The sequence below is a fragment of the Etheostoma cragini genome, chromosome 16 (assembly GCF_013103735.1).
Source record: "Etheostoma cragini isolate CJK2018 chromosome 16, CSU_Ecrag_1.0, whole genome shotgun sequence".
Lineage (NCBI taxonomy): Eukaryota > Metazoa > Chordata > Actinopteri > Perciformes > Percidae > Etheostoma > Etheostoma cragini.
Genome location: NC_048422.1, coordinates 8370113 through 8396056, shown reverse-complemented (window position 1 = coordinate 8396056; position 25944 = coordinate 8370113). Strand labels below are relative to the sequence as shown.

General features: G+C 41.5%; 1 protein-coding gene and 1 long non-coding RNA gene across 2 annotated transcripts in view; one reads left to right on the top strand and one right to left on the bottom strand.

Moving 5' to 3' along the window:
* Positions 1 to 51: 51 nt before the first annotated feature.
* LOC117959906 overlaps positions 52 to 25944 on the bottom strand; it is a 55752-nt gene continuing 29859 nt past the window's right edge. The window contains exons 10-22 of the mRNA XM_034897304.1: positions 14853 to 25046; positions 13142 to 13435; positions 12944 to 13034; positions 6061 to 6107; positions 5777 to 5855; positions 5480 to 5485; positions 4838 to 4912; positions 4408 to 4627; positions 4089 to 4316; positions 3024 to 3165; positions 2583 to 2752; positions 674 to 789; positions 52 to 248 (exon numbers count right to left, since the gene is read on the bottom strand). Coding sequence (XP_034753195.1) covers positions 81 to 248; positions 674 to 789; positions 2583 to 2752; positions 3024 to 3165; positions 4089 to 4316; positions 4408 to 4627; positions 4838 to 4912; positions 5480 to 5485; positions 5777 to 5855; positions 6061 to 6107; positions 12944 to 13034; positions 13142 to 13435; positions 14853 to 25046 — 11830 coding nt within the window. The 3' untranslated portion in view covers positions 52 to 80. The remainder of the gene's footprint in view (positions 249 to 673; positions 790 to 2582; positions 2753 to 3023; positions 3166 to 4088; positions 4317 to 4407; positions 4628 to 4837; positions 4913 to 5479; positions 5486 to 5776; positions 5856 to 6060; positions 6108 to 12943; positions 13035 to 13141; positions 13436 to 14852; positions 25047 to 25944) is intronic.
* Positions 3598 to 6702, top strand: LOC117959911. The gene is made up of 3 exons (XR_004660030.1): positions 3598 to 3704; positions 3773 to 3777; positions 6692 to 6702. It is a non-coding gene; the product is annotated as an uncharacterized LOC117959911 (long non-coding RNA).

Below are 25944 nucleotides of genomic sequence, written 5' to 3'. Positions count from 1 at the left end.
AGAGAGAGAGAGAGAGAGAGAGAGAGAGAGAGAGAGAGATATAGGGAGAAAATGTATATGTCGTCTGTCATAGCCCAGACTCACGTCATGGCTTGGTAGATTGACTCAATCCCATAGCGCATGGCAAACTCGTCCACTATTTCCTGGGCCACATCGTCAAAGTAGACTTTCCAGGCATCGTCTCCACGAGCTTCTGGGATTTTCACCGCACCTTGGCCAAGCACATCCGTCGAGTAGTGGAACAGATTCTGTGACAGACAGAAACTTTGGGTTAATGTCATTCAAACAGCTTTTATTGATCGGAACCCATGATGATGAGTATGTGGAGGTTTATGCACAAGGGTACCTTAGCAGGATATGTGTGGCGAAGGTATTGAGGGTTGGAAACCCTTGGTCTGTGTGATGGGACGCGGGATTGGCTGCTTTAAAAGCACAGGCTACATGGCGAAGGACTTGATTTGGATTAGGTATGTTCAGGGAAGAGGTGGGACGATGCAATTTGTGATTTGAATCCCGTCTAAATGACTGATACTGATTCGGTTGGAGACTGATTACAGAGACCTCTCATCACATGCAATGTGGTTACTTATAATACAGTTGTCCTGTGGTAGACCATTTAGGCTGAATTTATATCCTGTCTGTTTTTAGGTCATGGCAAGTGGGAATCAAATACCTCATGCAAAGAGGTGTACTGGACGTGATACGGAGCCACTTTCTCCTCTCCTTTGATCTCCACACTGATTTGGAGGCGAATGGCACCTGACACAGCGGACTTGTCCGTCCTCTTCTCTGTAATTGAAGACACACACACACACACACACACACACACACACACACACACGGTTGATAACTCCAAAACTAATCTGTGACACTGTGACACAGTCTGTTAACACAACACTAATTACTGACTATTAACATGGCAGTTCTATTGTAGGGGATTCTGATTCTACAGTTTGATGGCAGTGCAGAGCCGGCAACGCTAATAGAATTCCTCTAGCTGATAGTGAGGGAGACAATGGCAGTGGGCTGTACAGTTCGGCGCAGATCACCCAATCTACTTGAGCCAGAGCTTCTCTGGATGTGGAGTGCTTAGCAGCTCACCCCTGCTATTTGCCCTGACAGGCACATCATTAGGAGCAATTTGTACATGTCGACAGATCGGTCAATGTCCGACTGGAGTGCTGCTACTTGATAATCACACACTTCAGGAGGAGAGGGGGGGCAGTATGGAGGGCCGCTTTCAGGCACAAGAAGACAGAGATAGAGATGAGAAAATTTGATGGGGCATATTACAAGACTAATTGTTTATTTTTCTTCAAATTGAAATTCCTAATGACTCCTAACCAAAGGGATAGTTTGTTGTTGCGCTTAAGAGAAGGATATTAGGCTGAGCACTTCATGTCTTCCAGTTTATAACAAAACAACATAAGATTTATGGGCACATTCACTGCCATGCTCGTCCCATGGAAGGTTTATTAATGCCACAGTGAAGTCATTTTCTGCACTTTAATCAAATTGAAACAAGAGATGCGTCGTGCTTAGGAACGCCTCATTCTTACATACTGTACAATATGGACATAAAAATGTGAGTGGTGCTCTTAACGGATAGCGATCAGAGCAACATGACACAATGCCTGGGGTGGGCAAATCTGCCCGTTAACTTCTGGGTTGATGCCTGGATAAAAGCTGTTAAGATTTTAAAAGGAAACAGACAGACAGAGATAATAATTCCAAAATAACATTTTAACGACAATGCGGTTTATCTGCATGACAAATATGACAGGGGGAGATTTCCCTGAGAGATAAACAAGCTGTCTGCATTTGGGCTGTACCACCAGCGCTTATACAAAATACCATAAGGGACTAATAAACCAGCTCCTGTGTACTTTTAACTGACTGTAACCAGGCCTCATCCTAATGAAAATATCTTCACACCCAGTGGGAGAGTACTGGTGATTATCATGAAATACGTTTTTTGTCAGCAAGCGCAAAGGGAACTGATGGAATAAGCATGCCAAAAAAGCCAGTATTTTCATGCATGTCAATATGGGCCTTGGGGGCACTTCTTGCCTGTGTAAAAAAGAAAAAAGGCAGGCAAAAGGAGAAAAACCACTGACTTAACAATGAAATAAGAACTCTTAGCACCAAACAGGAAGACACAGATGTGGTAAGAATGTACGCCTCATCGGAAGTAGATCAGTTCTTCAGTAAGAGAAAGTAATGTACAATGAAAGAGGGAAAGGCGAGAAAAGGCCTAAGGTAGAAATAAGCAAAACCGACATGGTAAATGAGCAACAACATGCAGTATCACATGATCCACGGGCCCTGGTATAAGATGTCTATAGATTGTAAAGAAATGACCAAACTGCTCTCTTCCTGAAGAATATGCACCTTCATAATATGCATGCATGATCTCTAAGTTAGTTTCGGATCTCTAAGTCCTATTTAGCATCGGTATATTGTACAAATAAAGTACTTGGCGTCTAAAAATACAATCAAGAAATAGACCATCTTTAATTCCTCTCCTGGTATACAAACAGTGTACTTTTCACTGTATGTCCATTACATGACAGCATACTCACCCAGGTTGTACCAGACGTCCATTTCGCCGCTCAGCGTTCGAACTTCGATTATACTCTGGCCGAGGAAATCATCAGACTCCCTCTTCAGACGCTGCTTAACCCTCGACTTGATGTCATCATCCTCGTCCCACACGCGCACTTTAATTCGGTCTGAGGAATTGTGGCACTCGCTAGCAAAAAAAACAGGAGGAAACAACCTATAAACTAAAGAATAGTATAATACAAGATGCAATCTCACAGAAGTTAACAGCTGATACAGTGTTTTTAAATAATAAGCTTAAACTTGTTTTTGAAAAGGGTTAAAACTCAAGCCTTTACCTGATGAATCCTACTTAGCTCAAGGCTAGTGTATGCTCTGCTGTACAGGCACTCCCACTATTACACAGAACCTTGCACAAGAAACGTTTACCATTAATACACACAGTCGTTTTGGGGACTTACAAGTGGAACTTCTCCTCCCAGACAGGATTGAGGTTGCCATAAATGGTCTTGGTTCTCTTCTTGGTCTTGCCCACCTGAACAGTGACATATGGATCACTGGAGCCTGTCTTGTCCTTTGCCTGAAGCCCTTGGGCACAAACAACTAATGCGATGACGGAGAGACAAAGACACGAGAAACAACCATTAGCAACAGAGGTGTCAAAAGTATTTACATGAATTACTGAGGTAGAAGTATAGATACTAGGTAAGATAAAGTATCAACTCAAGTTTTTTACTCAAATAAAAGTGTGAAAGTACTGGTTTCAAAACTACTTAAAGTATAAAAGTAAAAGTAATGTAAGGGGGAAAAAATAATATCAATATGCTTTTTCAAATTAGACGGGGAGTTTTGGAAACAATTAGCTCATACTCTGGTGCGCAGGGCATTCAAAAGGAGTTGGTTTTTCATCCAACCATTTCAAAAAGTTCTTCCAGGTACAGGAAGGGTTGGCCGGTCTTCCTGGCTAACAACCGCCTCGCTGGTGCTTCGTTGGGACATTTTGCTCGAGTTCTCGTGAGTCTCTCCGCAGACATCTTCCTGCTAGGCTACATACGTCTGCCATTTCCTTGCTGGAGTGTGACGTGATTTGTGTCATGTGCAGGTGCACTGGATCACGTACAAACCAATAGGGGATCGGAATGGTATGTACACTTCTCATCCAACCACAATCAAAATCACTCAACCCGGGTGGCGTAATTTATCTTGATAGTTTTTGTTTTTTTTCTTCTTTTTTAAACAATGTCCAGTCAGAATGAAAACAAGCCAAACTAAAATAGAAGTAAAGCTTTTTTTTTTTTTTTAATTGCGAGAAAATGGGAGGAGTAGAAGTAAAAAGTCTGCTGTAAAATAATTACTCCAGTAAAGTATACATACCCACAATTTCTACTCAAGCAAGGTAACACAGTATTTGTACTTTGTTATTGGACACCTCTGATTAACAAGAATCCCATGTGGTGCTGCTGAGAGTGACGCTAACAAAGTTGAACTTCATCCATTTTTCTGTCAAGTTAGATCAGTGGGATCACCTGTGATGGTGATCTTGGCCGACCACTTTGAGGTGCCGTCGAGTACACTCTGCTTGATGGTCTTCATCTGCTGCGCGTGGATGGCTTTGCTGATGACAAACACTTCCCTGATGAGTTCAAAGATTTCTGGTTTGTTCCTTTCCCTGATCTTCATTCTGTCCTTCATGGCCATGATAATGTTCTGGGTCCGGTCTTCAGCTCCATGCTTAGAACTCTTCTCTGCAGCACCTATACATTTAACAAGAGTGGATACACATTCAAATCTAAACTACCGTTAATAGCACAAGTGACTTTTCATTGTTTTCTGGGCAGTACTCACGCTGTAGACAGTCAGCATTCAGCAGCTCTTGGCACTTCTCATGGCACTTGACCCCACACTCAGAGCATCGCATGCCTTGGCGGGCTATTCCCCACAGCAGCCCCTCACACTCATAGCAGTATGTGGGTGTAGTGGCAGTCCACACCTCAAAGTTATGTGGCGTGGTGCAGGATATGGGGTAGATGAGAGCCTGCAGTGTCTTTTTGTACACATGGATTTTCTACAAGAAGGGAGATTTGTATGTATATCAAATATATTTAATTCCTGCTGATTCAATTATAGTGAGAGAATCGGCTGAGAAAAAGACACAGTGCTACTTAAAATACACCTATAGCACCACAACACACCTGTTGAGATGGTGGAGACACTCTTTTTGTGTGGAACTTATGATTCTATAATAAAAGCATATAATGTTTAAGGTGTTACTCACCAGCTCCTCATCTTTGACTGAGGACCGTGCAGCCATGGCAGATGCAATCCCCGCCTTCCTGGCTTGGACAAGAGACTAAACAGGCGGCAAGGGAAAACTTAGTTAGCATTTATTGAACGCATATGTACAACCCACAACACCTAAAAATATTACAACTACAATGAAGGTCAGCAGGGTTAAAAAAGGTGGCTGGGGTAGTTGTAAGTGTCATACTGATGAATTCTTACCAGATGATCAGAAAACCCATGTGAGTATTATTAGTTCTAAGTAACTATTAAAGAGGAGATTACTAAAAAGAAAAAGGTTATAGTATCAACCCTATAAAACAATACCAAAACCATCAGCCACACATTTCCATAAGAGTGTTAGTATTGTATTCCACCCTTGCCCCTTTGTTATTTGTGGCTCAGCAGGCAAAGACAAAAGCAAACCAAGGTGGAGGAATGATGTTTTTATATTATCATGATAATATCAAGCAGGAAGAAAAGCTGCCCATGAGGATGCATGCAAAAGTTTTAATTTGTATTGAACGAGAAGTTTGCTATAGACATACATGTTTGAGGCAACTATTTTTGTATTTGTCCTACTTGATATTTTGCACTTTAGGAGAAGGGGAGTGGCAACTGGTTTCTATTGACTTACCATAGCCTGACCAAGGAGAGTGAATGCGTTCAAGAGAGTTGTGGGGAATTGTTTTGGGTTTAAGAGAGGAGGGAGAGAGAAATTAGCAGGCTGATTTCATATTTGATGTCATATTTGTTTGTCTCAATTTATTGTTAACAATCTCATCCCAAATCCAGCTCAAAAGGTAAAAGAACTGACTTCTGTGGTGGTCTCACAAATAGAAAAAAAGAGCACTCACAAAGAAAAGAACAAAACAAACAGGAAGACATATGACATACAGTATATATAGCAAAGGAGTGACAAGTAAGTACTGACCACATCGCTGACCAAGGGGATAGGTTTCTTTTTACGCAGGTCTGGCATGCTGTCAATTCCATACAGACCAGATCCGCCGCTATGCACCAACAAAAACAGAATAAAAGTGGAAAAAAGTCCTAACATACAATAACACAGCAGCACACAGCAGGACATTTTCAATGCAATTATAACGGCTAGAAGTAATAAAATGCTAATTTATTACTTATTATTAATTCAAATCTCCAAATCAATATAATTGTTTTAAGCAAACTAAATGTAGGTGTTAACTAAATATGACTCACTCTGGTTGGACCCAGGCTTGTCTAACGTTGGGATCTTCATCTCGAACCTACAAGAGATCAAATCTGAGAAATTAGGCAGACAATATGCAAAGGTTCACACATAGCAGTATATCATGAGAAGAGGAAAGTTGGAATAATGGAAAGTTACATTTGGTTGAGTTTCACCTCTCTGATGTTACAGAACATGCAAAGTCAAATAAATAAGAAGTGACAGTGCTTTTAAAACACAGGATCAAATACATTTAATTGTAAACGATGTTTAGTGAAATAAAATGGTGGACAAACATTATGTCAATACATAACCACAAAAGAAGTTATATTTCTCAAGTCAAGATGCAATGAAAATCTGTTTTCCCAGAGACTGCATTAAGAGACACCCCAGATAATTTATAAGAAATAGATTAAACATTTGAAAGGATTTCACAAAACCACCAAAATTACTACTGGCTACAGCTGTATTTGCAATTTTGGTTTTTACTATTTCCTAAAAGGTAAAATCTTTCATAAGTTTCATTGACAGTGGCACCGGGGAATCAGACTCTAAAGCTACAACATGAATGAAACCAATGATAAACTATTTGTTAAACTGAATAACTGAAGTGATTGGACAGATGCTTTTCCAGAATTGCAGGATGATGTTTTCAATTATTATTCTTATATGTTAGCTCTATGCTAACCTGGATCATTTGAATATAGTGCATTATTATTTTTTGAAGTACACAGAAGCATTCCCTTTGACGAAGACACATAATGGCAAAATAAATAAACAAAATTGCACTACAACAATCAAAATCAACAGAAAAAAAAACAATTGTAGCTGAAACATGGAGCCGATGTTATAAGTAACCTGATTATCTTCTCTCCCACACTCTGCAAAGAAAAAAGGATTTTAAATTAGATTAGAAGGATTAGTGTTTATAACTGTATGTATAATGTTATATACACATTTAAAATCAATGCTATATATGTACATTTAATCAGATCATTACATGCTCTAAGATATATTTTTGGCTGTTGTTACTGAGCTTGCCAGCCTTTGAAGTCAAAAGAAAGTATCCTTAAATGGGATAATATACCTGAGATAAACTCATCTTGAGATTGTGATCCTTGAGATCCTTGAGAGCCATGGGACCCTTGAGAACCATGAGACCCCTGAGATGATTTGGACAGTCTATGACGGGTTTGCCTCTTTTCCCTCAGAATGCGTTGGAACTTAGCCATACGCTCTTTGTGGGTGGCATCGGCAGGCTTTCCTTGATTTGCCTCATCAAGGATGTAGTTTTCCCTAATTGGACCTAACCTCACCTCATCTGTACAGAGCGCTGGGTCCAGTGGACTTACAGGCTGCCTTGGACAATGTTCTGGTGTTAGGTCAAGGCTGGAAAGTTCCCCATCAGTTGGACATTCTCCTTTGGCCTGTGAAATCTCTAAAGAGTGATACTCAGTTGGGGTACAGAGAGACTGGCTTGCATCATGTGGGGATGCTTGACGGGAGCTTGACATGTTCTCATGTGTCTCACCACAATCCATGTAGACCGAAGCCTCGCTCTTCTCCTTTGAAGTGCCAAAATGAGTGTGATTCTCTGTCAGGCTAACCTCTCCTTCTGTATACTCTCTTCTGGCCACCTCCACTTTGGGTTCACTGGCTTGTTTGACAGGAGACAGACATGCCTCAGACTCACTATCATCTTGAACCCCTTGAGGGTTGGATCCTTCCAACTTTTTCAAAGCCCCTTTCACAGCCGACCTAAAAGTGACTACAGCCTTGCTAAAAGTTATTATATCAAGACCTACATTTGGAGTGACAGCTGCATTATCGGGACCTATTTCAGAAGACTCTTGTGACAAAGATTCTCCCGTTTCATCCCTGGAGATACTATGATCTGTCCACTCCCTGTCCAAACTGTCAGAAGAGCCCAGATCAAGAGTGTCACCAGAAGATGGACAGTCATTGCATAGTGCATGTGGCTCTAGGTAACCATCATCACAGTCTGTCATTAGCACAGTGGAGACACTCAGACTCCTGGAGGGCTCACTACCCAGTTCATTTGCACAAGCATCCATGGTGTGGTAACCAGAACTACGTGAGTATGGGCAGTTTGTACAACAGTCACACTCCAAGTTTTCTCTCTCATTTTGTAGTATGTGGGGCATCCAGTCCACTATGCTGGAAGAACTAGAGGGAGTGTTGTATTGGTGTCCAAACAGCAGTGAAAGATGCTCAGAGCTGTTCTGTGAAGAATGGTCTGGTGTGCTGCTCTGTGTTTCTTCTGTGGCACACCTGTCCCAAACACCAAGACAACTATCTAGCTCTTCTCCACTGTTTGCACAAGAGCAGATGTCCTCCTCGCTCCAACCTCCTTCTCCACTTGTACTGTGCTGCATATCAACAGAAGAAGGCCACCTGTCACATTCTGTGTCCCCAGAGAGACAACTCGCTTCTGGACAATTGGAACTGAGACACGATGACAAAGAGCTGGTGCTTTGATAGCCATGGCCACAATGAAGCTCCATGTAGCAGGGGTCAGGTTTTGTAGGGGCTAGCATGTGCATGTTTGAACTCTTTTGCTTTGAGTTTTCTTGGTCTGTTTGCTGGTCTGATTGCAGAGTGGCTCCATCAACATGCCATTGTTTGGGTGATCTGTGAGATTGTACATATCCCGAATCTTTTCCAGAATCTCTGCGATCCAACAGTGGACTGGTGTCTCTCCCTTGAAGAGACGTGATGGCGTTCTGTCTACCCAAGCTTCCTTGCCTGGTGCGGTGTGTTTGAGAAACAGGACTAGGGTGAGGTGCAGCTGAAGCCTCAGAGTACAGCTCACCTATTTCACTGAGCACTGCATCGACACAACAAGATACTTCATCCACGGAGCCTCGTACAGATGTTAGATATTGCCTCAGGTCAGAAATTTCCTCCTGGATCTTGTTAATGCCTTTCAACTCTTTTAGTATATGGTCCACTATGTTACTAGAGCCTTGCTCCGTCTCCTCATCATCCATCTCCTTTTTCTCTTCATTTCGGATCCTGGGTAAAGTATCTTCCCCAACCCTGATACCATCCTGGCAATCTGAACGCCTGATTTCCTCAGACAGGGTAAGGTCATCTTTTGTGCAGGTAGAATCCACTGATGACCGGTCATAAAGGGAGTTGTCCTCTGTCCCCTGCAGGTATTTCTGTAGCTTTCTGTGCAGGTTTTGCACCACTTTGGGGCTCTGAGATCTCTTCTCTTGCAGGTCTAGCCTTTTGGGCGAGAGCGGAAGTAGCTCTGATTTGTAGGGTTCATCCTGTCCACTGATGTGTCCTCTGGAGAACATCCCTGAGAAGTGGCACTCTTGATCAGGTTTTCCCACACATGGACAAATCACCACCTCAGTGACCCCTCCTTAGGGTGGTGTTAGCAAAAGACATCTTAAACTTCAAATGACTGAGAGCCTGTACCGTGACTGACAAAAAAAATAAGATATTTTTTTAACAAAGCAGTGAAAACTCCAAGCACTGATATGCACTTGTTGTGTATTAATTCAATTTACTATAGAAATCACATTTGGATAGACATTCTATTATGCTATTATTCTTCTATGTCTCCGCCATGAAATAGCAGCCACACTTATTTACAAAACCACCAAATCAAGAACATATTTTACATGCTTCTAAAAAAGGGAGTTTTTTTCAATTTCATATTTTCGTATTTTTAATTATACTAATGGAAGTGAAATGAATATTCGAATACATGTAAACAGTACCATTTTTCAGCCTATATTTTTTAATTTTACTGGATTTTTTACGAGCAACAGACCAGATAGTTATGGAAGAAAACAACAGAAGTAATTTCAATGTGTGACACTGTGATTACAAGTTATAATTCAATAGTTAACATATGGCTATGTATTTGCTGACATTTGAGGTCAAAGTGAGAGACAACACTACTGTATAGAGTTAAGATAGACAGCGTCTATAACTGACTTCTCAGTCAGAATAGCAACTTGCAGAATGAACACCATGCAGCTGCTTATCTCTGTAATTAGGATGCTTTGGAAAGGCAGCTTGGTAATTAGATGACAGGTCAATTGTTTTCTCTTGGGCCATGTCATTCTTTTAAACCCACACCAGCTGCATGGGTTTATTCTTTAACTCTGAACCACTGTTCAGACCACTGTGCCTACATTAAAATAATTATTGAATACGACAAAAATGGAACATAAATCTATCTGATGGAATCACATAATCCAGGGATGCATGTAATAGTCTAAATGTGTAATTGTGTAATGATTAAACTGCATCTGCACTGTTTGAGTTGTTTACAAAAAGGTGCAACAGTTTAGCAATTACATGGATGTGATTCATTTGCTCCTTCCATTTAGTCATAGTATATATTAGACCAGCTCAGTGAAATCATCTTTATCCACTGAGCATCACCATTTGGATAATCAAATAGAGAATGCAGAAATTCTATATTTATGTGATGAACATTGGCTGCTGACCCTCCCTCAATTTGAGAGAAAGGTATGAATACAACTGCTTTAGATTTGTTGAACTAGTGAATATGAAACACTTTGGGGGTTTCTTCACATGTTAACGTGTTGACTGTTCAAAATATTTTTCGCACTGTTTGAATTAACAAGCTCACTACAATTATTGTTATTATTATATTGAGTGCATTATTACCAGTACCATCAAAGTAATAGCCTTTGGCAATCTAATTTCTCTCCCTACTAAAAGTAATCTTCATTTTGAAGTTGCACATGTAGATCAACTGCCTACTGAAACAAGTTGAAATTCTGTTTCTGTATAAATACTAAGACAGATCTAACATTTCTATGTACATTAGTCAAGTTTTTAGCCAGTTTTGTACAGTATAACATACATTAATACAATACCAATTAAAATTTACACAAGATTAAGACCTAAGTGCAGAAAAGGACAAATACAAATACAAGCCTTACCTTATGGAAACAATTATAATTAATAACATGTGGACGTTATCTTGCAAGATCCATTAAATCCACGTGGAGGGTCACTGAGCAGATCAGTAATGGTAACTTTCTGTTTCCCATTAAAATGTACCAACAGATCTTCTTTAACTGACATATATACAGAAGGGCTAAATCCCTCATTCATACCACTGAAATGGCAAGTGGCGACAGTGGTAGACCACGATCACACAGCACTTCACCCCTGGCTAAGTAGCCATCCCTACTCCCCTCCCACCCTCTTGCATGCTTTCAGTGCTCTCTCTCTCCTTGAGTCCTCTGGCAATGTATTACCACTAAGCTAATCTGAGGCTGTGAGACTGCCAGCTCTCAGTCTCATTCACTCTTTTTCTGTTTCAACATCTGCCAACCGCTGATAATAGTGATTTTGCTCTTTCTATTTATAAAAAAAGTGAAAACTGCCCTGATAAACATAGCAGTACCAGTGGTTTCCCTGCACTAATTGATTTCCTCGCTTACCTTTACCCTGGTGATGAAAAATTGTAAAAAGGTAGGAATTTCTTTTCAAAGGTTGCAGCTCAGTCTATTAAATGTGGGTACTGAAAGTGATACTGAAAAGCGGTCTGGAAGCCATCTCCACTTCAGACTCTATTTGCCCGTGTGCCACTGCTGCCAAACATTTTCGAGGAAACTGGAGACATGCCACACATCTCATATATTTCTATTATATGAATGCAAACAAGCATGCAAGGAAGTTTTACAGTGTCTTGTTATGTTGACTACTGTTAAACTGCTAGATAGATTAACAACTAAAGTCATTAGTCTTTTGAGCAATTAGACCTGTGTGTATCAAGTATCTCCCTTCATCCTAATAAATGGCACTTAGACAGCTTTCAACTTGCTTTCCATTTATTCTCATGTCTTCAATCACCCACCATTTACAGTTATAGTCGTAACTAATCCATGCAAAGTAATCATTGTAATGGAGCTAATCAAGGTTCTATATGAGCAACTCCTTTACTACTGTGCCATAAAAACTTAATCAAGGGGATGAATCCCAGTTAGGGCTGAGCGATTCTGATGTTTTCTGATGTTGTGTTTCTGATGTTTTTAAATAGATCATGTTTTTTTTACACCCAAGGGATGAGATGATGGAAAGAAGAGAAATGAGAAGATAGGCACTTTGCTATGTTCAAGCCTGATTATTTAATTGTTTGATGTCCCTAGACCAAAAAACATTGTTCTCCCAAATACTGTATAGCATTCCAGATTCTTTATAGATGCTTAGTACGTAATACTCACTGTCCACCTTCAAAAGGGATATACTCGACATTCAGAACATTAATATTGCAGTAAACAAATAATTGCTATGTGAAGTTAGAGTGGAGTAATGGGGTCCTGAGCAGAGAATGAAGTCACACCACCTCTGTGTGTGTTGTAATCCAAGCTTCTCTGGTACTTGGTTTTGATAACAGATGCATAACAGTGCATGACTTGTGTGCCGTGACAAAGCTGCAATTAAAATACCGTGTTTGCGGAAAATATACAGATGGGTGAAACTAAATAATGAAATACACTCACCCTTACATTATTGGTGGGGTACCTTTGATGAGGCACTGAACCCCAAGTTGCTGTCTAGAGGCTATCAAAAGTCTTTGTACTCAACAGTTCCAAATATTTAATGTGTAATCATGAGGTTGCAGAGGAGCAAATGTGTTTTGTTGCAAAAAATAAAAAAAAGTTCTAATATTATTTGAATACATTTTAGCGCATCATCTTAAACAACCAAAGAGGTTAAACTCAACCACTTTCAAAGAATGGCAAATGTATGTACATGTGTAATCTTTGTGTATGTGTGATGGGTTAGGAAAGAAAAGGGTAGGAATCTCAGGCTTTAGAGACAATGAGAGATCAGATATTGGAGGAAGAACTGAAGCAAAACATTGCTTACCTCCCGGAGCTGAACCCTAACTTTATTGATGGCCTTTAACCAACGAACTCTGGATGGGGAGAAGGGTAATGGTGGCCCATCCTCACGGAACCTAGGTTACAAGGATTTAGGAGTAGAGTGGCAGCAAGAGATGGATACTATCTATCAGTTACCAATCATCTTCATTATAGCATATAACTGAGTTGAAAAAAACAGTACCTTAAGAGTTTGGTGGACCCTCGCTCTGCTGGAGTGTCATTTTTCAGGCCTTCTTCTACTTTAGGGGACAGCCTATGTTTCTCCTGCTCACCGACAGAAGAGTGTCCATTGGTAGGAGGATGTTCAGTGGTGCGTAGTTGCCCATTGGTGTAGGGGTGAATGCTGGTACTGTGGTAGGAGTGGAAAGACTCCTCTAGTTCTGAACCTCCAGTACTCTCCTGGCCAGTCTCACTAAGCTGGGAGCTGGTCTGGCTCAGGTTGCCTGATGACCCAAAGCGACTACTTTCCACTGGACTACAATGTTGAGAGAAAGTGAGGAAAATATTTAATGTCAGAACACTTTTTTTTTGTTCACAAATGGGTGAAAGACTATTCCCAAATATTATTGTGTTTTATTTTTTTCCTCTAGCTCTCTAGCTCCACGTTCGATAAGTGGGGATTGTTACATAAAAGGAATTCTGAGTACTTTTTCAATTTAGAATGGTTTGATGCTTTTTATATTGAAACAACACAAAAAGTAGTTTTTAAATTGTAATAATCCCCTCCAATCTACTAAGAATTATATGCAAACATTATTTTAACTATTGAACAAAAGTCTGATTTTATTAACAACCCCTCTAAAATAAAATTGGTATAGTACACACACACCACATCATGTGCTAAAAAGACCCAACCTTTCAGGGGGGCTGTTGCATGTTGGAAAATAATGAAAATGTGCATTACACACTGCACAAGCTTTTTCTACATTTGAACTGTATTTTTAAATAGAAATGGCACCTATACCAGTATGCTCTATTTCGTGATGTGAGGTATGAATTCCACTGTTGCTGCTAATCCTAAAAAGAATATATTTCTGCACACACTTACATCTGCATATTTCATAGTAAATGTCAATCCTTTCACCTGTCCACAGGACAGAACACATATAAAGGGCGTTTGATGGTAAGTAAGTTTATGGAGACGTGAGGTTGAAGGACAGATGGATGTAGACAGTAAAATATGCAGAGATTATCTGTGTGTTTAAAATTGAAAGTGGCATTTAAGTCTCCCTCCTTTTAAGAGGCTGAATGCAAATTAGATTTAATTTCATGTTTCTTGGTTAAATGCTGAGGATTTACATAATGTGATTTATGTTATTAGATACACATAACTGGAAAATACTTTACACCAAACTTAATTTACATTATTTATAATGTCATGCAGTTGTGCTAATATTTTAAGTGTGTCTCATTACAAACTAAAGAAGACATTAAATGTGTCAAACGTTTGCTGAGACATTTTCTGAGGATATAACTAGTTGATTTGTAAGTGCAGAACTACTGTCTGATGATTACAGTCAAAATGTACATCTATTGAGGATAGAAGTTTAAGCAAACTATGAATCAGTATCATAGCACACAAAACTGATTCTCTTTGATTAACCAATGAATTATTATTAGTAGGTTTGCTTGTGAGTTGAACATGAATATATAAATATGTAAATTTTGTTTGGAATTCTGTTTTGAAATTACATGTAAAGGATGTAGATATTGCACACATAACACCCATATTGAATAACACACACACACACACACTGACACATATGCTCAAACTAAATATTACATTCAAATAGTGGGGATGGATTGCAAAGCTGAACAGGGAATGTTTGTTTCAAAATGTCAATGCATCATAAATGGTGAGGGGGAATTCCATTTATTATGCTTTTACTAGCCTTTTGGTATTCAATAGATCCTTCTTGCACTGGTTGTCCAGCTGCACTCCAGAGGTAGGACCTGCAGAGGGGTATGTTTCTACAAGCCCTTCCTTCTCCTTTGGGGACAGGGAGGCTGGAGGATCTACTTCAGGACTGGATATGCATATCTGGGGGTTTGTTATTTCATCTGTGGAACCTACCGATTCAGTTTTTTGGGCATCAGATGTTGCAAACTTTTGTACAGCATGTGTTTGACCACTTGTCAGCTTGTTAGTTTTGGGTTGAGATGTTACAACTGGGACATCTTGTGGCTTGGGTGGCTCTGCCTGCCAAGGAAAACCTATTTTTGTTCCAAATAATGAAGGGGAGGGTGAGTCTCGTTTTCCGGCAACAGCTTTTTCCTCTTGAAATAAGCCTCCAGAAAAGGCTTTTATTCCTGTGAACAGACCACTCACTCTTTCTGTTTGAGGCATTGTTGGAGCATCTGATGATGTAGTTGATGAAAAAAGGGATCCGAGAGATTTCCCTGCATCACTTTGTGTTGATATAAAACCAAACATAGACTTCGCTTGAGGTGGCTCTTCGTTGGGCAACTGATTAAATGCATGAGCTATTTGATTCTCTACTTCTTGGGTTTGAGGTGGGACTGATTTGTCACTTCCTTTAATTTCAGGGTCTCCTATAATGACCATGGAATTCTGATGTATAATCTCTCCATCAAAAGCTGGTTTATTTTTTTCAGTGTTTTCTAACTGATGGATGGGATCACATGCAATGTTCATTGAAGTACTTGAGAGAGCAGAGGTGTCTATACAAACTGTGTCAAATGTCATTGCACTACTATTTGTTAGGCTACCAGATTCAACTTGCATGTTATGTAAGGTTGACTCTATTGTTTTATCTGAGCTAGTCCAAGTGCCAGATGGAGACACTTTTGGTGACACACTTCCATTCTTAATCTGTGACTGTGGAGTAGTGCCATGCATTGGCTTGGGCCCAGCTGGCATTGTTTCAGATGGCTTAGGTGGTTGTCCCATACCCCCAAAAAAAGATCCGCCTATACCCCCAAGTATTGATGCTCCAGTCTGTGATCCTGCAGTATGAGCAGTGACTCCTCCAAACATTCCTCCAAGTAAAGAACCACCAGGCTGTGCTGTACATGCAGATCCTCCAAACATCCCACCAAGTATCGATCCACCAGTCTGGGGACCTACAGACTTGGCAGCTAATCCTCCTCCAAACATACCACCTAACAATGACCCTCCAGTGGTGGGGGCTGTGGTTTGAGGACCAGACTGAGGAGCAGAGCCCTTAAATAAACCTCCTAATAAAGATTCCCCAATCTGGGGGGCTGCTGACTCAGTGTTGGAGCCTCCAAAAATGCCCCCTAATAGTGATGCTCCACTCTGACCAGTAGCACTCTGCTGTTGCTGAGGACCGTCAGCGGGAGGAACTGTTGGTTTGAAAAGGGAGGACATAAAGCCTGTAACTGCATCTGCTGCTGAGTCACCAAGAGATTTATCTGGCTCTGGAGGCTTTTGTTGTCCTTGGACTTTAGTACTGGCTGACTGTAAGGCTGGTGTTTCCTCTTCTAGTTTAGTTTGTATTGTATCTAGAATTGGCTGGCCACTTACAAGGTCTTTTCTTGCAGGTTGTTGTGCTTCTGCACATATATCAAATTCTTTAGAATGAAGATTATTTGCTTGGCTTGTTGGCTTGTTAGCATTTTGGCAATCAACGTCTGTGACATTGGCATCAGTTTTGGGTAGACTTGTCTCAAGACATTGCACTGTACTGTCAGGCCGCTGTAGTGTTCCTGGCTCCTCTTTGCTTTTGAAAGCAGGATCAAGTAAAGACATTTCAGGACCAGTAAGAGCTGGAGCAGTTTTAGCTTCATCACTAGATTTTGGTAGAACATCTGAATAACTGTGGGTTATGTCAGTAGTTGAAGTTTTCTTGGCATCATTGGATTTTGGGATAGCTGTTGTAGTAGGTGTTGCAGGTGGAACAGAGCCTCTGAGCATACCAGGCACACCTTTATCAGGTGTCTCATTAGAAGCTGAAGCTCCAGGTAAAATAAAACCCAGAAGAGATGTATCAGTCCCTGCCGGAGCTGTTTGAGAAGCTGATGCTTCAGAAATACCTCCCAATATAGAGCTACTGTTTGGTGGCACTGAAGTCTGGGTACCAGCCCCACCAAACAATCCACTAAAGGACCCACTAGTCTGAGTTGCTGCTGATGAAGCTGTTGATCCTCCAAAAAAAACACCCAAAATAGACCCTGCAGTCTGAGATCCAGTGGCCTGGGAAGCAGATCCACTAAATAACCCTCCGAGTAAGGATGCTCCTGCCTGAGGGCCTGCTGTCTGTTGAGCAGATACTCCAATCTTAGCTGGGCCAACTTGAGGAGCAGCCTGAGGAGTAGATCCCCCAAATAAACCACCTAATAATGACCCCCCTGTTTGAGAAGCTGTTGTTTGGGGTGAAGAGCCTCCAAACATTGACCCTAAAAGAGAATTTCCAGGCTGAGAAGATGACTGAGAAGAAGAACCTCCAAAAAGAGACAATAAACCCTTGGCTGATTGGTCATTTGGGCCAGATGATTCAGGGGCAGACCCAGTGTGTGTATGACCTATCTGGCTAGCACTATGTTCAGTGCTGGGGCCAGAAAACAATGAAAGCAACCCTTTAGCTGGACTGTCAGAAATTAATCCTGCTTGTGAGGATGAAGCATTTGGGCCCGATCCACTGAACATAGACAGAAAGCCAGAAGCTGGTGGTTCTTTTGAGGGAGCAGGATCTTGGGGAGCACCTTCTGTGCTCATTTCCTTTTCAACAGTGCCACATTCTGAATTTGACTTTATGGATGCAAGCTGTATAGTATCTACAGTAGTTTCAGTTGATGGGCTAACATGCACTTCACTTGGTATTTCACTGGTAGCCGCTGTCACTGGCAAATGGCTCCTGGAAAGAGATGACATTTGGGAAGAACCTTGCACTATTGGTGGCTCTCTAATATCAGTAACAATTACTGGAGTTTGTGTTGGAGGTGACACAATATCATTAAAAACAGAAAGTATACTCTTTGCAGGTTCTTTGGGTGCTGCAGTCACTGGGGGAGTAGATACATGTTCACTTCCCCCAGCTCCTAATGTTTGAGGAGTACTCGGGCCACTAAACGTGGAGAACAAAGCTTTTCTTGGACTTTCATTAGAGGCAGATAGGTCACCGAATATTCCCCTAAGAACCGTAGCTGGCTGCCCTTGTGCTTCGGGCTGTGTTTGTTGTTTAGGTTGTGTCTGAGGTTTCACTTGTAGTTGAGTGTGTGATTGGGCCACTCTTTGTTGAGATAACGATGTTGGTGGATGAGGTTGTGGGGGACTGGGATCACTGAACATTGACAACAGTCCCTTCATTGGGCTTTCAGTTGAATTTGATGACCCAGGGAGAATTCCCCCTAAAAGAGATCCTGTTTGGGGTTGCTGTTGGGGGCTGGGACCACCAAACATTGAAAAGAATCCTGTATTTGGGGGGTCTTTTGGAGGAACAGTTCTCTGTTGTGGTACCTCAGCAACAGGCTTGGTTTGAGGGGGAGGCGGAGGCTCAGGAGGACTTGATCCTCCAAACATTGATAATAAACTTCTACCAAGGGATTCCTGTTGAGAAGGTTGTGGAGCTGCACTTGGTGAATGTGTCTGTGGCAGAGGCCCAGTTTTAGGTGCAGCCTGCGGAGGATTTGGTCCACCAAATATTGACAATATACTTTTACCAAGTGATTCTCCTTGTGGAGCTGTAGCTGATGCAGATGATTGAGTTGTGGGTCTAGATTGGGCAGCTGCTGTTGATCCTGTCATCATTTCTCCAATTGAAAATCCAAACAGTCCACCAGATGGTTTAGTTCCTGCTTCATGTTTTGTCTGTTCTGTACCTGGCACAGTTTCTGAACGGCTTGTAGGAGGGACGGTGGAAGAACTGGGAGAAAATGCTTGGGATGTACTTTTGTTTGGAGTTTGGCTCTGTGCGGGCCGTAAGGTACCACTTTGGTCCATTGTTTTTTGTCTCTGTATACCCTTAGGTCTAGATACTGATGTCAGTGAACTCTCTGTAACGCTAGGTTTCAATTGCGGTTTCTGTGGTGGAGATGGTTCAGAACTAAATAGGCTGCTAACTGAGCCAAAGAGATTTGACACTCCTGTAGCCTCTTTATTTGTAGGAACATTGCCTGGTAAAGAAGCAGTGCTGCCAGGTTTGCTCTGCTCATGGGTATTTGTCTGAGAACCTTTCTGAGGATCTGGCATGGATTCTTCTATTCCCACTGCAGACTTCAAAAAGTTCATCAAGCCTGCCTGCTGTTCAGATGGTTTCTCCACTGGTTTATCCACTGGCTTTCTAGCTGTAAGTTGTCCGGGTGGTCCAGGTGTAATAGCATATTCTTTTGATCTTAAAGGTGCTGGGACACTGGGCTGAGTTTGTGGGCTTGCTTGTTGTACCATGGTAGCCTGACGTGAAAGCCTAGGTTTCTGTGAAGCTGTATGTGATTGAATTGAAGGGTGAGCCACTGGAGCACTTGTTTGTACTGTGGGCAAAATTATTTTCTGTGTAGTAGCTGATGCCTGAATTTGTTGTTTAACAATTAAATCTAGCTGAGTCACATCAGCAGTAGATTCCTCTTTGATAATCTTTGACTTAAGGCTTTGGAAACCTGATGTAAGAATTCTCTTTGAATTTTTATCAGGAGCTTTATCACAGGAGGATACGCTAGTTTTGTTTAACTCTGCCTGTGAGGTTTTGCCTACAAAAGAGGAGATGAGGGAAGAAATATTTTTGACTTGACGATTAGGTAGTTCATTTCCTGGAGAAACTCTCTCCCTCCATTCATTCTCTGATACATCATCTACATGCTTCACTGTTACTCCAGTGGATGAACGCCGCCGTTGGCTAGGCTGGTAACAATTATAAAATAACTGCTGATTGGAATTTGTGCCCGAAGCGTTTAGGGAAACAGCAACCTTTTGGGCAAGAAACGTCTTCATATCCTGGTTTGTCCAATAAGGGGCGGTGGTGTCTTTGTTACGACAGGAAAGGTCAAGAACATCTTTGCAGTGGTCTTCATTGACATAACTGTGCTGTCTTGGATCTATTCTGACTTTATTCAATCTGTAAGATGAGAAATCTACACCTTGTTGCCCTTGTGACAGAAATGAATTTTCATACATTTGTGAAAACTGCTCAAGATTTAAATTCATGATCTGATTTCCTTTTCTATAGGCAGCAGACAAATCTAGAGGGGCATTAAGAAGCTGTGAATCATTGTGATCTTGACCAGGTAGCCAAAGAAGCTCGTCCTCATTGTAAAGTGGAATTTTAAAGCCACACACTGAAACCATTTCACTGTTTAGCCAAGCACTGGGAAAACCATCTAATTTCTGTGCATTTCCCCAAGACTCGTCTTCAGGGGCACAAGCATACACATATTCACCTGCTGCATCTGTAAGCAAGGCATAAATGTACTCATGATCTGTGTAAACAAAGTAGCCACAGTCACCATATTCTGCTGGCCACCACATACCTTGCTCCAAAAGGGCAAGCCACTGCTGATACCACTCAGTGTCTTCCAGGTACAGAGATTCTTCCGTCTCAGTTTTAGGAATCAGGGGACAGCTTGAATCTATTGGTCTGTTAAAATTAAACTGACTCTGATGCAACATGCCATCTGTATGGAAAGTTTGTAAGACTGCTTTATCCATTCCATGTTGCCAATTAGCCGCATAAGATAATGTTGGCGCAGTCTCCTCATAATAACCTTCATGATATGAAACACCATTCAAGCTGTAAGTGCTGCCATCATTAAACGAGTGCCATTTCCCAAACTTTGCATTACTCTGTTTATTGGTTAAGTTCAATGCACCCTCCTCATTATGTGAATATGTTATGTTTCCCAAGTCTCCATGGCTGTTCCATAATTTTTTCTTTGGATACGAATCATCATTCCTATGTCCCTCAAACGGATATGGTTGAATTTTCTCCTGGCAAACAACACCTTGCCATGGTGTGGAAGAGTTAATTGGCTGATATGTATTTGAGGAGCTGCAAGGAAAAACAGATGCCTGTAATGACACACCTTCCCAGCTCTGTCTATACACTTGATCCTCTGCTTGGAATTGATAATTCAGTGACTCATTTTGAAACTGCTGCCAGAGAGCACTTTCACGAATCCACTGGTTTTCATCATAGGAGGGACTAGTTCCGTAAGGGGACAACTGACCATGGTAAAGGTTTTGCTCTGTTGCTCCATACAAGGATGAAGTGCTTCCACCAATGAATGGCTGCATGTTGATTGCTGAGAAAGGTGTATGACTTTGCAAAAGGGAATGGATATTCCCTGTACTATAAGACATTGCGGGCACTGACTGAAGTGAGCCAGAATAATTTAACTGAGATACATTACCTGTGCTAATTGAGGAATATGTTGCTTGATTCTGAAGAGATCTTACAAAAGTGACTGATGTTCTTAAGTCTAAACTCTCTGTATTCATTGAGACAGGTGCGCTGATTAAAGCGCATCGGCTTTGTCCTGGACTGGAAGAATATTGGACCACTCTTTGACAGCTGTCCCTTCCTAAGTCTGAGGAAGCACATTTTAATGTGCCTGAATGTAACTCTGTGAACCTATTTGAGGGTTTCTGCGCTGTAATCTGACCAGATGTTTCTAGTTGTTTAGGAGTACAAGGGTCCTCAGTTACATTTTTGCTAAACAGTCCAGATAAAAATCCTTGCTGGGCAGGTCGCAGATTCCTCTTTCTTTCCTCTTTCTCTGCATGTTCTTGTGAGAATTGTTGTGTTACATTAGTGTGTTTTTGTAGTGGGGTTGTCATAGTGTCTGTGTAATTATTGGCTTTTTGATGTAGTGATTGTCCTGTTGATATCTGACAGGTTGAGGTAACGTTTTCAGATGATTTAGTTAACTTGTTAAACAACCCTGAGAGCACTCCAGATTGACTTGCTGTCTCCACCTGTGTTTCAGCAGTCTGGCTGCTTGGCACTTTGATTTGTTGTTGTGTCTCATAAATGCTTTTGGGCTGCTGCTGTTGAGCCATATTTTCTGAGGAGGATTTGAATATTCCAGAAAGCAGACTTGCTTGAGTTGTTTTTTGTGTTGAGCTGTTTTGTGGTTGGTTTTGGTTGGACACAGGTATATTACTTGCCCATGGTTGCTCATGGTTATATTTACTTGGCATAGTTCCATGCTGTTGAGCTGATGTATGTTCTTGTGCCTTTATGTTGTCGGCCGAAGCAAATTTAAAAAGACCAGATAAAGGACCACTTTGTTGGGACTTTGGTTGCTGGAGTGGAACAGTTTGTTGTTGAGTAAAGCCTGGTTTACTTCTCTCCTGTTGTACAACTTGCTGACTTGATGCTCTATTCTTGAGATGAGGCCCTAGGTTTGGATTTTGACTATTCTGTTGGTTGAGAGCCTCTTGATTATGTTGAACACTGCTTTGTTGGTGCTGCAATGTTTGGCTGCTTGAAACATTCTCAGAGGATGCAAATTTAAACAAGCCAGACAACAGCCCCTTTTGTTGCGATTGTGTTTGCTGGGTTTCATCTGAAGTCTGCTGCTGACATGAGTGATTTCCAAGGATGTTCCCCTGTTTTGCAGCTTCAGAAGGCTGTAGGTTTTGTGCTATATTTTCTGTTGATGAAAACTTCAATAGCCCCGAGACAAGGCCTCCAATCCGTGGTATGGAAGAACTTTGTTGTGGGGGAATGTCATTAGGAAACGGTGGGGGATTACTGCTCCTGAGTGGTGGATTGTTATGGGAAGCCTGCTGTGGCAAATTGCCAGATAGGTCACTGGTAGAGCCAAATTTAAGAAGTCCTGATAGCAGTCCTACTTGTTTGGGTTGATTATGGCCCATGTCCTCAGCTGAGCTCCCTTTGAAAAGACCTGTCAAAAAATGTTGTGATTCAGGCTGATTGGGAGCTTGATGCTGCGTTCCATGAGGGGTAGCTATTGGTTTCTGATTTGACATGTGTCCTGCATGTGAGCCACATGGCACTTTGTTGTTCTGACATTGCTGATCACTAGTTAAATTCTGGTTCAAGACAGAGGCAACTGAGGTAGGGTTAAAAATGCTGGAAAACCATCCTTTCTCAGTGTCCTGGGGCACGGTAGAATTCTGTGTTAAAGTAGTGGAGGGTGCTGAAGTTGAATGATGATGCGATTGCACAGGATTGTCTGTCTTCAAGGAGGCGACAACATCTTCACTGGATGCAAACTTTAGGAATCCAGAGAGCATGCCTCCCTCTGCCTTGGGATGTTGCTGACTGGAGACATTTTCAGAGGAAACAAAAGGAAGTTTTAGCTTACTGCTCAATAATGGGTCCTCCACAGGTCTCTTTAGTTGGGGATCCTCTGTTGACCTAAAAACTGGATAAACGGCCACAGGTGGAGCTCTCTGGGGTGGAATGGGGACATCAGGTGTGATCAATGAACTCAATGATCTCTTGAAAGGGCTAAAGAATCCAGTTGCCGATTGTGCTTGGCCGGTCGACCTTGCTGGAATAGGCACATTTTCTTGTTTGTAAATAATTTGATTTGTTCCGCCATGTAAATTTTCATCTTGTGTTTGTTTCCAATTTTTCACTTGCAAGGAACTTCTTAATTTTTCGGATTTGTCTTCTCCTTCTGCTGTCATTGACTCTTTGCTTTGATTACCATATTTCCCATGCCACTGTGTATGGCCTTGAGAATATGTTGACTGTGGTGCCTGTTCAGTTGAGTTTCCATTATTCCCTGCTGAAAAAAGCTTTAAAGGATTCAATTTTCCCAAGACTGAGTTTCCTGGAGCACCGTGAGGGTTCGTTACAAACTTGAGTGCATCTTCCTTTGTACTTGTTTGAGTGTTTGTTTCTTGATGATGACCTTGGGTCTTGGCAACTTGTGGTGGCTGAGAAGGCAAAGAAGAACTGAATGATTTTTCATGATAACTTTCTACAGGGGATATAACAGCTACAGGAGCTGAGCTATTTGATTTAGGAATAAAGGACAGCAGTTTTGATAGTCCAGCTTGGTTGGAGGGTTGTGTAGATGGTGCTTGGGGAGATGAGACAGGCTGTTTGGTGCCACCTCCAACTCTGTCAGTGAGAGAACTAAATAATGAGCTCATGGCAATTTTTACTCCTAAAATGCCCTGATCTGAAGGAGTGTTTGATTGGGGTTCTCCTCTAGGATCCTTTGATGAACTATTTTGGTCTTCTCCAAAAGAATCAGTTCTATAGCTACCCAGAGATGATAGCCTAGATTTGCTTGATTTAGGAAGGGAACCATACTTGCTAATTTCCTCCTCTTTTTCAGCAAGGTATTCAGAAACTGTTTCAACTAGACACTGGAGCTCATCCATGGGGTCTACATACTCATCAATTGGTTCCTCTACAGGAGAGAGCATTGCCTCCGGAGCCCATCCTCCAAGTTTAGCTTTTCCATACTTCTTCTCTCGAGGACCCTGAGAATTTTCTGTATCACAGGATACAGAAAACCTGTCTTTGTAATGTCTTGCTTTCTCTGGGTGAAAGTCTTCTGGTGTAAAGGCGATATCATCAATATCCTCATCTGCTCCTATAGAGAAGTGCAGATCGTCAGAGCTCTCTAAATCAAAATCAAACCGTGCCCTCATTCTAGCATCTTGCTCTTTTTTGTATGCCACGTAATTCTCCAAAGTGTTGTCTAGCTCATTTTTTGCCCACATCCTTGTCTTGTAGAGAAGCCTGTTCTGGTATGGCCTGAGGCACGATGTCATATGCTCCTCCTCATGCTGCATCTCAACTACCTGCCGCATAAACAGCTCCCCTCTCTTCTCACGGAGCAGTTCAAGGTCAGAAGGAAAAGCCTCTTCTCTCATTCTGTCTGCCTTTATACTAAGCAACCCTCCTGGGTCCCTTATCTTTTTCTTACGCCGCCGATCAATAGTTTCATAGCCCTCAGGGTAGGTGGCAGGCTGAAAACCAGTGCGTTGAGAATGTAGACATATAGAGGAGTGAGATGGCTCAGGGTAGGGTATTCCCATTCGAAGGATAACATTGTCTTCCTCATCATCCAAGAAGGCACTCAGCTGGGGCTTGCCCTGCCCTTTGTATTTGTTTTCCCAATCTTCAACGCCCATGCCATAATCTACAGGTATAATTTTGACTCTTCCTTTCTGGTTTAATGATCTAATTAAGGTTAAGGAATGGATTTAACAAGGTGGTGGGAAAATATACAGGAACAAATAAGAGGAAGCAAACAAACAAGAAGAAAAAATGCAAACACAAGTTAAGCAGTACGATAAATGGAGAAATTAAGACAATAATTACTAAATAGTTTCTTGCAAATGGGAGGTCACAAATTCAATCTTAGTTATCAATGTTGTAAAAATATGACATCATCTTGTAATATCTGCAGGCGTCATTGTGAATTCAGATATTTGTAAATCCCTACAGCAACATGCTTATCAGCACTTTAACACTCAGCCTGCAACAGTGTTCATGAGAACTGCATACATATCACAACCATATAGCGTACACTGAACAAGTTTGTAATCACCAAAGTAGAGTGCGTGTGTGCGCGTGTGTGTGTTTGTGTGTGTGTGTGTGTGTGTGTGTGTGTGTGTGTGTGTGTCTCACTGACCCACTCCCTCAATGTGTGACAGAGGGACGTTTAGAGCCTTTCAAACTAACAGCAACTTTAACCAACACAACAGACCCTCAAGACAAAAAGAAACAGGAACAATGAGCTTTCCCTGGCTGTAATCCCTTTTTTCTGATGTAGAATTATCCGGATAAACTTCCTATCAGTCCACACAGGCAGCTTTGCAGCAGTCTCACTGGCACATATGTAGTTCAAGACAATCCACGAGCGCACAATAGTAGATTCCATGCACTGAGACCATTTGTCTTATTGACCAAAATTTGCATCAGAACAGCTGTGTACTGGTAAAAATAACAATGTATTATTATTTCTCCAGCTGATGTTGTCTTTTCATCTTACATTGAAAAGCATGTATTTACATTGAAATGATGCTTATTGTAACAGTCACCACACACACTTTTAGCCATCTCAACAACAATCTGA